Source organism: Dasypus novemcinctus, chromosome 3, assembly GCF_030445035.2.
Source record: "Dasypus novemcinctus isolate mDasNov1 chromosome 3, mDasNov1.1.hap2, whole genome shotgun sequence".
Taxonomy (NCBI): domain Eukaryota; kingdom Metazoa; phylum Chordata; class Mammalia; order Cingulata; family Dasypodidae; genus Dasypus; species Dasypus novemcinctus.
This window is the reverse complement of record NC_080675.1, coordinates 62,029,924-62,043,919: the sequence shown is the minus strand read 5'-3', so window position 1 is coordinate 62,043,919 and position 13,996 is coordinate 62,029,924. Positions and strand designations below refer to the sequence as shown.

General features: G+C 38.3%; 2 protein-coding genes across 2 annotated transcripts in view; both read right to left on the bottom strand.

The window, feature by feature from the left end:
• Window positions 1-3,284: 3,284 nt before the first annotated feature.
• On the bottom strand, window positions 3,285-9,578 carry VCPKMT (valosin containing protein lysine methyltransferase). The gene is made up of 6 exons (XM_004454121.5): window positions 9,133-9,578; window positions 8,921-9,031; window positions 8,678-8,750; window positions 7,677-7,796; window positions 5,962-6,066; window positions 3,285-3,427 (listed from the first exon to the last, which is right to left on the bottom strand). The coding sequence occupies exons 1-6, from the start codon at window positions 9,396-9,398 to the stop codon at window positions 3,413-3,415; spliced, it is 690 nt and encodes a 229-aa protein (XP_004454178.1). The 5' UTR covers window positions 9,399-9,578; the 3' UTR covers window positions 3,285-3,412.
• Window positions 9,579-9,999: 421 nt separating this feature from the next.
• The window catches only part of SOS2 (SOS Ras/Rho guanine nucleotide exchange factor 2), a 136,562-nt gene continuing 132,565 nt past the window's right edge, over window positions 10,000-13,996 (bottom strand). Inside the window, exons 22-23 of the mRNA XM_058293450.2 lie at window positions 12,846-12,955; window positions 10,000-11,747 (exon numbers count right to left, since the gene is read on the bottom strand). Of these exons, the coding sequence (XP_058149433.1) occupies window positions 11,238-11,747; window positions 12,846-12,955 (620 nt within the window). The 3' untranslated portion in view covers window positions 10,000-11,237. The remainder of the gene's footprint in view (window positions 11,748-12,845; window positions 12,956-13,996) is intronic.

Sequence of the window (13,996 nt, the reverse complement as noted above, 5' to 3'; positions counted from 1 at the left end):
TGAATAAAAGATCTATAATCTAAGTTAATATCCTATTTGGCATCATATAACAAGGAAACTTTCAAGAAAAAGGGTAAGAAAAATTAAAGAGGTATGATATGTAAAAAAATTCCAGGAACAATCATTCTGCACTATTAATACCATTATTTCTTACAATAAATAAAAATCCAACTTCACACCCCAAATCACCAAACTGGATTTCATGGACTCTTGGGTATGAACTGTGACAGATTAAGATCCAAAGCTATGCAACCTCAAAGACCTTTTAAAGTCACAAATGGTATAGAGAAGAGACTCACTTGGAGATTAAACATGTTAATGATTTTTTTTTCAATAATTTGCCCTACCCCATCCCCACAACACTTTAATCCCTTCTTCTCCAGTAGCATCACCATTAACTTCTTGGTCAAATTCTCTAAGTTTTCAGTCACCTTCAGTTACTTAAACCATCAGTTTCTAAGGATCAGTCCTTTTTCATTTTAAAGCCTATTTCATAGAAGTTCCCATATCAAATTCAAAGCTTTTTCTATGTAGAAAAGGCCCACTTTAATCGTGTATAGTTTGTCTTTTACTTTTCCTCCCTTTCTTTGTGCTTTTCTCCTTAGATGGAGATGTTAGAAGAGGTTTTCTAAGAGTTTTCCATATCGGATAAATATTAAAATTACCTGAAATCTTTTATGCCTCTCATTTGTTTGGACTGGAATGTCTTTTTTTTTTTTTTGCTTTTACACGCACGCACACACACACACAGTTACTGCAAAGTGCTGCAGAATCCATCTTTAATATCTCTTTGGCTAGCATTCCCCTACATCATCTCTCCAGTTGCACCTTCATGATCTGGTAGTAAAACAGATGAACTAATCTGCAGGGTAAACATGGTCCAACCAGGAAGAAAATGGTGGGCTTCCCTTCTGATAAGCATCTTCTCCTGTAGTTTCTAAGGGGAGAGGCATTCTCCCCTCGCCCATGCGAAAAGCCCGGACTAGACACCACCCCCCACTACTGCACTGCTCCACAGTGAGACCTCTTGCAGGCCTCCCTGGCTGTTGTGTTGATTGGTGGTTGGTGTCTGGCACCCCTCAGTCAACTCTAAAGTGCTTGCTGTGTTCTCTACCTTAAAATCTGGATGACTTGGTACCTTTTGACCTCAGCTTTGGCCTTATTCCAGAACAGGAAAAAAAACTGCATGTGACATTCTGTTACAAGTTACCTAACTCTGTGGTCACTATCTTAGGTCAGATCCCCAAGAAGCAGGCAGAGATGAGTGTGTGTAAACTACTTACAAAGGAGGAGATAAAAGAACAGTAAGAAGTGGGACTAGCAGTACAGGGAAAGGGAGGAAGTCAAGCAAGGGTGTGATCTCTGGCTATTGCACAGAGGGTGATTTCAGTTGTTTCCTCTGGGGGATTTTGGGTGTAAACTGTACCAGTCTGAAGGAAAGGAGCACTTCAGGGCGAAGACCCAGTTACTAGATGTTAAGTACATCGAGGGAAGCAGATGTGGCTCAAGCAGTTGGATACCTGCCTACCACATGGGAGGCCCTGGGTTCAGTTCCCATGCCTCCTAAAGATGAGCAAGGCAGAGAGCTGATGCAATGAACAGACACAATGGGACACACAAGCAGGGAGTGGAAGTGGCTCGAGCGATTGGGCACCTCCCTCCCACATGGGGAGTCCCAGGTTCAGTTCTTGCTTCCTAAAAAAGAAAAACAGACACAATGCGCACAACAGAGAGAGCAAACAGTGAGTGCCAACATAGGAGTAGGGGGCGGGGAGAAATAAATTTTAAAAATAAATCTTAAAAAAAAAAAAAAGTACACGGAAGAGGGGAGGAAGGCACAAAAAATAAAAGGTATCCAAGGAATCTAGGTGGATTACTTTAGCTGGTCAATGTCAAACTTATTTTTATAGGTTCCACAATGACAAAAAGTGGTGGTCTGTCTTAAGACTTCACTGATAATAGCTAGTGCTATCTGTAACTAACAATAAGGTATCATACTTGCAGTTACAACTAAATTATAGTTATGACTAACTATCATACAGTCTGTTACACTGCTTGGTGAAGTGCTTAATGAATGCTGAGGACAGTATGAACAAAACTATTTTGAAGAAGAACAGAAATACAAGAACTTTAAAGATTGAAGTGAGCCTGAAGCAAAGAATTGTTCTCTTGGCTATGATCTTTAATTTCTCTAAAGAGAGCTGCTTTTGCTCTTTCTCAAAGCAGTCATCTGCTTTAGATTTTGATTTTCCTCAAAGCTATTTCTGAAACATTCACAAAGTCACAGTCTCAAAAAACAATGTTTATTTTAACACACAAAATGTGCTATTGAGCACCAATGCTTATAAGTACCAGAATTCTATCAGGTTACCATACCCTTTGGAATTGGAGTGACTTAAACCCTTGACAGGTTAAGTCTATGTGAGCAGATAATTGACTAATTGACTAAATGATAACATATAAGACTGCACAAAATCATTTGGTAAAGTTACATAGAATTATATACGTACTTATTTAATAACTTTTTACTGTTTCAGGTAGACAACTTAAATACCAGTGTTTTAGCCAGATTTTTCTGGAAGATATAAATGTAGGAAAAGTGTATGAGCTACACAAATGCATAAACTTGAAACTGGGCTTTCAATTCTCTCACCATTTTTGAATGAAAAATTTATTTATAGACACCTTTTATCCCCAAATCTCCTAATTTACCTTCTTACTTTCATTCTCATCACCTCACTATGGCATAACTCACTATCTAAATCACACAGACATGTATGGTGGAAGGAGAGAATTATTCTTTGGCCCATACAGCTATATAAGACAATATTGTGGCTTTTTAATTCAAAGTAAAAGAACATTTACATATTAAAGCTATTCTGTAAGCAATGAAGTAGAAGACACATAATAAAACTACTGCATAATTATATACAAAATCAAAACCACCTCTGTCTTAAACACAAACTAAAATTTAGTGGTTTTAACTTAAAACATTATACAGAAACAGATATCTGTCTTTAGAAATTTTATCAATTTACTTCTAGTTTCCTGAAAATATGCCAGGTCAGCCATGCTGCTTCACTGTTTTTTTTTTTTTTTTGGTAGCCTTTGGCTAACTTCGATACCTATTTTCATTTGAGGAATGACTGATTCATTACATTTCTTTTAAGCAAAACTTTATGCTAAACTAAGTGACCTAAGCTGGATTTCAGGTCTATTGGCAGGCAGGTAGGCAGGCAGGCAGTCACTTTTCTTATTGCAGGCAGCTCATGGTGGTTGTAGTCTTGTATTGGATCTCTAAGGACATGCTGGAAAACTCTGTGAACACAATCTTCCCATGCTGTATTCACACTCCATTCATATCTTTAGCTTATCCACGTTGTTACCAGGTTAGATAAGATGACTAAAGGTTTCACGATGGAAATTTCTATAAGAAAAAAATGGAAACTTTAAAGATTGACTTCTCATTACCAATTAAGTAATCAACTGAGTTTATTGGGTACTTAATACTGTTATACCTAGAAATGTGCTAAATGCAATTCAAAAGAACTGCATAAATGTTTAGAGATGGCTCTTTGCTGATACCTAAACTATGAGCAATCAAAGGAAAATTTTAAAATTTTATGTTTCATAGGGTACTATCAAGAATCTGAAGTCAACCCAGAGAAGGAAAGAAAGTATTTGTAAATCATGTATCTGATAAGTACTACTCAGAACACATAAAGAACTCTTACAATTCAACAATGAAAAAGCAAAACATAATTAAAAAACAGGCAAAGCATTTTCCCAAAGATAGGGGAATGGCCAAAAAGCACATGAAAAGGAGCTCATTTTCCATTACTAGCCATTACAGAATTGCAAATCAAAACCACAATGAGATACTTCACACCCTCTTAGACAGGTATAATAAAAAGACATTGACATGTGTTGGAGAAGATGTGGAGAAACTGGGAGTCTCAAGCACTGCTGGTAGGAATGTAAAATGGTACATCCACTGTGGTAAATAGTTTGGCAATTCCTCAAAAGGTTAAACAGAAAATTAACATATGACACAGGAATTCTCTTCCTAAGTATAGACCCAAGAGATCTGAAAACATATATTCACATAAAAACTTTTACATGGATGTTCACAGTATTACTCAGGATAGCCAAAACATAGAAACAACCCAAATGTTCTAATGAATAGATGGGTAAGGTGTTATATATCCATACAAAGGAATTATTATAGCCATAACAAGGTGGATATGCTGATGTGTGTTACAACCTAGATGAACCTCAAAAACATGCTGAATCAAAGAAGCTAGACACAGGAGACCATATATTATGTGACTCCATTTACGTGACATGTCCAGAAAAGGCAAATCCATAGAGACTCTAGAGAGTAAACTGAGGCGGTAAGTGAGGAGATGGGGATGGGATGGGGCAAGGGAAATGGGGAGTCAGGAAACGGACTTGGCCCAGTGGTCAGGGCATCCGTCTACCACATAGGAGGTCCGTGGTTCAAACCCCAGGCCTCCTTGACCCGTGGTTCAAACCCCGGGCCTCCTTGACCCATGTGGAGCTGGCCCATGCGCAGTGCTGATGCGCGCAAGGAGTGCCCTGCCATGCAGGGGTGTCCCCTGCGTAGGGGAGCCCCACGCGCAAGGAGTGCACGCCGTAAGGAGAGCCGCCCAGCGCGAAAGAAAGTGCAGCCTGCCCAGGAATGGCACCGCCCGCACTTCCCATGCCGCTGACGACAACAGAAGCAGACAAAGAAACAAGCCGCAGCAAATAGACACAGAAAACAGACAACCGTGGGTGTGTGTGTGTGTGTGTGTGTGTGTGTGTGTGTGTGGTGGTGTTAAATAAATTTTAAAAAAAAAAGAATTGCTATGTTTAAAAAAAAAGTGAAATGGGGAGTGACTGCTAATGAGTTTGGGGTTTCTTTTTGGGATAATAAAAATGTTCTAAAATTAACAGTAAAGACTGCATAACTGTGAATTTACTAAAAGCCACTGAATTATATACTTTAAAAGAGTGAAACTTCTGGTATGTAAATTATATATCAACAACAAAGAAATGGTTCTTTGCAAAAAACACTTCATATTAAGGAAAACACAAAATCTTTATGTTTCTACCTAAGTACTACCTGTAGAACTGCTCAAATGCTTCAGCTAAAACTGGATCCCTTATTTTTCATTTACCTTTGTTATCTTCAGTACCATGCCACTTAAATGTCAGGCATGAAACACTAATCCTATGCCCCACTGCTTAATATATGTCCTAACACTTATTTATCTCTTGTTCTCTAAAATAAAAGCTGATTTTTTTTTGGCCATAATTCACATAATTAAAACACTACATCCTGATAAATTCTATCCAAGCAAAGATAACAGAAACAAGTGGAGCTTTATTAAATTTAGCATCCTTAATTATAAAATATATGTTTCTGAAGGCTGGGATACAAAAATCAAATCAATTCTTCTTTTCTATAGGCTAAAACTCTAGGTAGTGACAGAGGCAACTTACGTGTGTTTTATTAATAACAGGTAAAGGAAGCACCAAAAACGGGAAACATAAATTCTGTGTAAGCATTTTCAATAAGCGCATTTTTTGTGTTATATTTTACTATGACCATTAAAATTAGTTCGAATGGTTGAAAAAAGTTTAAAAAAAGCAGAAATGGCATTTAAACATCTCAGACTTAACAGAAGTTTTTAAATAGCTAAGTCAATTATCAGAGTTGATGTCCAATTACAAAGCTATGTAAGGTAGATGTAAAGGACTTTTACAAAAAAGCCTTATTTTAGAGGAAGAAACAGAGCCCAGATAGGTTAAGGATCTTAACAGCAAGAGTCAGTCCCTAGTCCTGCAAACAATCAAAATTATTTATCTATACCCAAATCTACACCTACACCATGTATAAGCTGAAAGACAGCTGATGAATACTCTTCTGGGATGAAGGACCAGGAATATATTTACCGATTTTTTCTTTCTGATGTATAAAATATGAATATCTTCACTCCGATATTCTTCATCATGCTTTTCCAAAGGAATTTTTTCAAAGTCAAAATCCAGTTGAAGGAGCTAAAAAATATAAGAGATACACTTCAAATTCATTAATACTAACTGCTCTATGGTGAGAGAAGTTAGAATGGCAGTTACTGATGGGCCTGGGAAGGGGCATGTGGGAGCTTTCTGGGGTTGTGAAAATGTTACATATCTTGATGTTAGATGATAGTTAAGGTGTACACACATGAAAAAATTGAGCTGAGCACTTATAGATGTACCTTTTTCTAACTTTTTACCTCAGTAAAATTGTTTAAAAAATTTAAAAATTATAAGTACAAAAGTTCACTAACGGGAAGCGGACTTGGCTCAATGGATAGAGCGTCCGCCTACGACACGGGAGGTCCAGGGTTCAAACCGAGGGCTTCCTGATCCGTGTGGTGAGCTGGCTCACGTGCAGTGCTGATGTGCGCAAGGAGTGCCGTGCCATGCAGGGGTGTCGCCTGCATAGGGGAGCCCCACACGCAAGGAGTGTGCCCCATAAGGAGAGACGTCCCGCATGACAAAAGTGCAGCCTGCCCAGGAGTTTCGCTGCACACACAGTGAGCTGACGCTGCAAGATGACACAACAAAAAGAGACAGAGATTCCTGGTGCCGCTGACAAGAATACAAGCAGACACAGAACACACAGGGAATGGACAAAGAGATCAGACAACTGGGGGGGGGGTAGAAATAAAAATAAATCTTAAAAAAAAAAATTTCACTAACATTCCTTAAATTCAAGAAACCCATATTAAAAAAAATTTTAGCAGGTAATCTGAATCATATTATCTGTTTTCTCATTAAACCAAAGTAGCCCTTGCAGCTGATCAAATTGCAGGGCAGTATAGATGTGCCCTAAAGAGGAATCACTTTTTTCCCCAAATTTATTTATTTATTACTCTACCCTCTCCCCCCATGGCTCTCCCATCTGTCTGCTGGTTCCCTGCTTGTCTTTTTTTTTTTTTTTAAAGGAGGCATCAGGACCCACTTGAACCAGGGACCTCCCATGAGGGAGGCAGGCGCCCAATTGCTTGAGCCACATCCGCTCCCAGGAATCACTTTACTGTGATGGAATTTTGCCCATAAAAAAGGGTCTAGGTCATCAGTGGGAGAAGGCAGATGAAGGATACATGGAACTCTACATACTACTTCTGGCAACTTCTGGTGACTCTATCATTATTTCCAAATAAAAAGCAAAAATAAAAAAAACCAAAATCCTGACAATAGGATATCAAGGTCAGTGGTTTCATAAAAATGCAGAGGAAGACACAGAAGTAAAATATATCGTCTGCCTATTTCTATGATATGATCTCTAAAAGTAATATACACATCATTACTATGTTCCTAAAAGCCAGGATCATGTTTAAGAGAGAAACACTGAAAACCTTCTCAGATAAGTACAGACAAGAGTAGAGTGTCACATTATTTTATGTTGTTTCATAGATACTTGATCAAATAATTAGAAAAGAAAAAATAAAGTATCAGAAAAGATGGCGGGGGTACTATGTGGCAGAATAGTGTGTTCGCTTTGAGTTCATACAAGCAGAAATACTTCCCTACCCCAACCCACCATAAAATACTTTACACAGTCACACAGATTCTCTGAAGAGCAATTACTACGAAGATAGATCTGGTAGAATACTTACTTCAAAATATTTTTTCTCAATCTCTGGATTTTTCCCCATTGTTCGTTGTTCATAACAACATATAATACAAGTCTCAGATCCAGTGAGATCTTTTAGGGTTTTCAGCAACGGCTCCAAGGACTGCTCAAAAAGGAATATATTTTTGTTTATGATCTCAAGTTTTCTACCAGAAAAGGGAGCGGAAGGGTGAAAGTGGTAATTACAACTCCCTTACAATTTATCCAACTTTGAATCAAACCAACAAAATGCCAGTAATGATTGGTAAACTCTTACCTAATCAACCATTGTATTGATTTCAGTTTCCAAAGAATGATTCAAGTGACTGCATTTTGGAGTTCTCAGGGGAAAATCAATGCAATAGACTTCACTCTTAAAGTTAAACTTCATTTACTCTAATTTAACTTGGGATTTCAATAAACAACCAACAATTTACCCTTACAAAAAGCATATATGAACCTAACTTGAGCAGAGGTAGACTGAACATTCTTTAAAATAGTGATGCCCACAACATTATACAAATGATATTTTAAAGAAAAATCATTCCATGAGAGTCTAATAAACTTTGCCACAGAACAATGCACTCTTTATAATGCAACTGAATCCCCAGTATCAGATAAGGGGTAAAAAAGACAATCTGAGATTTTCTTAACAGATAGAAATGGCAAAATCCTTTAAAACTTTTATAGAAGCCTCTAGTAAAACACTTTTCTCAACATGGTTCACAGGCCTATATGATAATCATGACTGTTATGTATGTAATCCTTGGTGATCTTATCTTTTCTTTGCTGCTCCTGTCCTTACAGTTCCACCTATGTAAAGTCATCTTAACCAGAACTGAAAGCTGGGCAGGGATCTTGCCTTAGATTTTGCCATAAAACCAGCATTACCTACAGGTACGCACAATAGTCAAGAGTCATCACCTATAAGATAGATACTCTGAATTCGGAGATATTAAAAGTGTGAAGAAATATGTCTGAGAATCTATGAAATATGGAAGTTACCTCTTCGTAGTATATGCAGTCGGCCATCAGTATGTAGTCTGGTGGAGATGGAAAATCTTCTATTTCTTCCCCCCTTAAAAATGTTAGACAAATATTTTAATTGTTGCTTTAGTAATTTAAAATACTCTTGTTTTATAAACAAGAACCGGCAAGTCCCTTTTCCATTACCATGCTTTCAGTGAAATGCAATTTAAAGCAAATTACAAATCGTTATCTAAAATCAAGCCAAAAGGCCATACAAACCATTTCAGTACCTTGGCTTGAACAGAACCAGTTACAAGGTGCTTGTTCATATTAATATTCATCTTCAGTAAGTCTTGCAATTCCTCAAGATCGGTGACTACAACATTTGCCCTATAAAACAATGTCGATTAAGCACAGAGACAGAAATGCTGGAAGCCAGTAATCGGGATTTCCAGAATAAAGCGGTACACCCTACCCCCAGCAGTTCTTACCCGAGGGTAGCGGCCATGAGCCCCACGGCCCCAGTGCCCGAGCCCAGCTCCAGCACCGACCGCCGGTTCAGCGAATGGGTCCCATCGCCGGCAAAACCAGGCGTTTCCAGATATTTAGAAAGGACAATCGCAGCGTCCCAAACCACGCAGCCCACGCCGCCGGAGCCATACTGCTGTAGTCTCAAAACCGTGCCGTCTCGTTTCTCCAAGACCCGCACAAAGCTCCGCAGCTGGTCCTCCACCGAGGACTCCACAATAGCCGCCATCGCCGCCCGGCAACTGGATGCTGCGCGCGCAGTGACGTCACACCCACGCTCTCGGCCCTGCCGCCCCGCCCTACCATGGGTCTCGAACCGCCCAGTACCGGCGGTAGGCGCCGTAGCGCATGCGCCGACGTACAAAGCCCGGAAGGCACCATAATCTGGGCGTAGCCAAGCCCTGGGTCCCCGGCTCTACCTAACTAAACCTTTGGCTGCCCAAATTACTACAAGTTTGGTTTAACGATCAGCTTAGGTTAACCTTTCCGAATAAGACTAGTGCCACGAACTGCTCTTTAAAAAAAACCAACAAAACCCAAAGCAAAAGGTATCCTCAGAATGTTTTAACCGGTTGGAGACTGATTCCACTCAGTAGTTAATGAGCCTTATTCCTCCGACCTAAGGATAGCTATGAAATTTCCTAGTATGCTACTAATTTTCCACATTAACAGTTGAAGACAAAATTATCCTTTTAATATGTACATTTAAAATTTCTGGAATTACGTAATTTAAACTACATTTTGAAAAGAATGTGTGTATATCTTCACAGAACTCACCAACCTCCGCACCCCCCTTTGTTCCTTAAAACGAAAACAAATATTTTTAAGTCTTTTAAAAATTAAGACTGAGGTGATTTATTAATCTTGTTAAGAACTCTGATACAAAGCACAGTAAAAGGCCACAGACCAGTAAATAAAACAATGTGGCTTTTGGCTACTTTACAACTTCTGCTACGGCACTATCAGTAAAACACCCTTTTCATCACTTTGAAAGACGGTATTCAAATGGTAAATGAAAGTTTTACCCACTTCTCTGATTAAAAAGTTTAATAAAGCTTTTAGTATTTGCTGGTTTAAGTATTACCAATCTAAAAATATATATATTTTAAAATTTGAGTTAACACAAGATTTATAGAGAAAGTTACTAGGGTTTTGAAGACAAGGCAGATTTGGTTCCTATGTCATAAACTTTTCCTCTGAATTTCTGAATTAGTAAAGTAGCAGATTGTATTATAGGCCCCAAGTCACTTAAATTTATATAGATTATTAGCATTACCTTTAAATGTACAATATAAACAAAACTATACATACATGGCATATTAACTGTTTTTTCAAAACAACAGGCAACTCATGAGCTAAAGACACCTTAGTCTGCAAAAACAAAAGGCACATCTGAATGAGATACATGCTATATAATGGGCCCTTTTTTCCTTTCATAATTGGGATAGGTAGTCTTTGTTTACATTTTGACAAAATAATGAACAGTGCATTCTATTACTTTCATTGTACTTATTTTTGTCTTCAGTAGCAAATACTGGTATTTAAAACATGGCATTAGAGTTTAAGAATAGAAGGGGTTTTCACAACTCTCCTAGATGTATGAAAAACTAGAAGATGGTCAATGAGGTTTTAAAATCAGTAACACTATATACCCCTTATATTTGTGTAAATTCATTGCCTTAAAAAGGCTTCTTTTACTAAAATTTGAAAAATTTCACAAATGCACTATCCCCCTTTGGTGCAATGTCACTTTAAACCATATTTTAGCAGAGTCTACAGTGCAAATATAAATTCTTTATACTGGCCTTTTGGCAGCACTGAGGATACAAGACATGGCAATGCTACTGCTCCATCTGAGGATAATGGTGAAGGATTTTTGTCTTTTTATTTTTCCAATTTTTAAAAGCTTATTTGATCAGTAGCACTTCCGTAACAGCATTATTTGTAAAAAAAAAAAAAAAAAAAAGGAAAAAAGGTACTAAAATACAATGCCTTTTTTTGAATAAATTAAAAAAAAAAAGAACTTTACAAATACCATTCCAGTGTCAATGACTACATATGGCTAAAGTCATTGAGGAGTTTCTGCATTTTCTAGCAAAGGCAGTCTGTACAATGGGGGATGTGAAAGCTCCCGTTTATAAGTCTTTGGTGGCAGTTTTGGTAGGTGAGGGCTTGAATTCTGCCTTGGTGGAACAGGGGGAGCTGGAGGATGAGCAAGATTATTGTGACTAGAACTGAGCACAGAGCATCGACGTGGTACCCTTGGAGAGGGTGTGCTAGGAGGAGTGTTTGGCGAATTTGGACACGTACTAGCGTCTCTGAGCCAGTCTGGATCTCTGTGAAGATGTCCCATTGGAGGTGGTTGAAGATTGAATGGACAGTTTATAAAGTGTTCAGGAGGCCGAAGGGGAACCGGTGGAGGGGTATCAGGAAGAGGATCTCTTGGTGGCGGTGGAGGTGGACTATGGAGAGGTCCATCAAATGCACCAGTAGGAACAGGAACTCTGGGTTTTACCTTTGGAGGAGGAGGTTGTCTTGGTGGAATAGCAGGGGGGTCATCATCAGATTTCGTATTTCCCTCAAAAATTAAAAAAAAGGTAATTAAACTATACTTCTGTTCTCCTGAAAATTTTTTAAGAAAAAAAATTTAAAAGTCTGAAAAATTATTGTGTGCCAAGTTAAATTCAGAGGCTCGAACTATAGTAATCTGGTTTAATTACCAGATTTATGAGTAAATTACTTCCAGTTTAGGTCAGGACTAGTTTAATATTTTCATATATGAACCATTCTAATTGAAATCTTAGGACATATATCCTTGAGTATCTTGCTTTGTGTATTTTCACTGTAATAGGCAAGTAAGTAAAAGTAATACATTGCTTTCTAGACATGGTATCAAGGGGACTTAATGTCCAGCTCCTGCTTACTGGGCATTTACTTCTACTTTCCCCAGTGATGCTTAGAGCAATGGTTGTCAAAGTGTGATTCAGGGACTAGGAGCATCACCACGACTGGGGGACTTGCTAGAAATGCTAATTCTCAGGTCCTACCTCAGACTTACTGAATCAGAAACTCTGGGGATGGGTACCCAGCAATCTTTTAAAAAAATTTTTATCTTTTTTTTTTTTTAAAGATTTATTTTTTTATTTATCTCCCCTTCTCCACCCTCCCCCCACACAAATGTCTGCTCTCTGTGTCCATTCGCTTGTGGTCTTCTGTGTCCACTTATATTCTTGTCAGTGGCACCAATATTTTATTTTTTATTTTTAGGAGGTACCAGGGATTGAAACCCAGATGCTATACATTTGAAGCAGGCACTTAATCTCTGAGCTACATCTGCTCCCCAGCAATAGGGTTTTAATAAGCCTTCCAAGTGATTCTGATATACCCTGTAGTTTGAAAAGCACTGGTTGACAGTCTGATGAATACTTTGAATACTAAAGTTCTTTCCATCTCTGCCAGAAAGAAAATGTACTTTTAAGCATCTGTCAATCTCCCCACAAAGGGTATTATAAGGATGAAACAATTATTTAATGTATTTTTCAAATATAACAACCCACATGTTTAAAGCCATAAAGGACAGCCAAATTATAATAGACAGATTCTATATAAGAACCAGCACTATTTTGAAGATCCCAGTTCTGAATAAGTTGAGGCACACCTAGGTCCTGATGACTACCTTGGAATTTGAAGCATCATGATCAAACTTTTTTCGAGGAGGAAGAGGCGGAGGAATCAGTGGCTCTTCACTTAGTTTATGTAAACTACCACACGAACTGAAGAAAGACTCTGGGAGGGGGGAGAAAATATTAGTTTAAGTAGAATTCACAGTACAATAATATGACCAAAGTTTTTATCAAAATAAATTCACCTTGCAACCTGTGTTCACCCCTCCTATGGCTTTTGTCAGACTGTATTATAGCAGACTACTGGCTTATCTATGCCTTCCCATTAAACTCTAAGCTCTCTGAAGGCAGTTGTATGTACTTCTGTGTCTGTAGCACCTAGCACAGATCCTGGTAAATGAAGGCATACCATTTTTAAAAATTAAAATTAATAGCACTGTCATAATCAGAGACCATGTATTTTTTAAGCAGCTAATATCAGATACACTGCTACACAGGTAATAAGACCTCTGTAAAGGAGAGCTAAACATATCTTCAAATAGAACTGTATCAGATAACAGTTTCTCTTTCCAAGTCTCTCACTGTACTTGTTATACAACCATATTAAAGGAATTTATGAAATAAGAAACTATTTGGAGAAAAACTACCCCTAAACATATCAACCAGACATAGACCTACTTTTGTTTTCTTTTGTCTTTTTCATGATTAAATTATGTAATTATGTAATTATGGTCCAACTCCCTATTTGATATCTCTTCACACACGGAAAGGTTTTATAAAGGCAATAACCATGTTTTGTTTATCATATACTAAGACTGGGTTCATTTTTTGGACACATTGAATGTGAACTGCTCATGGGACATCCACGCATGTCAGAAATTGCTGTCCTGATTAGAGACTCTGCAGTCACCTCAGGGTGTCCTTTTGGTTGAGGGGACTGGCAACAAGATGAAAGAGAAGGTATCCCTATGGGGTGTTGGTAGATGGCGTGGGAAGTTAGGCAGAGCACTACCTCCTGATGCTGTTCTCCTCTTGCCTCCTGGTAACCTCTGCCTAGTTTTCTGGGAGCAGAACTCCTCTTGATGGTGATCAACCCATCCCATGGGGTTTAGTCAGCAGACTCTGCCCAGTGTACCCCAATTCCAGCCAAGAGGTGAGTACTTCTGTAACATGCTTAGATTTTTATCTACCTCTGTTTAATGAA

Bases quoted from the DNA above. Each gene is read 5' to 3' on its own strand.
- VCPKMT (XM_004454121.5), bottom strand. From the start codon at position 9,398: ATGGCGGCTATTGTGGAGTCCTCGGTGGAGGACCAGCTGCGGAGCTTT. The intron at 8,751-8,920 runs GTTTGTATGGCC...AACATTTTTAAG, and splicing joins CAAGCCAAGGTACTGAAATG to GGGGGAAGAAATAGAAGATT. The intron at 6,067-7,676 runs GTAAGTATTCTA...TATATTTTTTAG, and splicing joins TTGAGAAAAAATATTTTGAA to CTCCTTCAACTGGATTTTGA.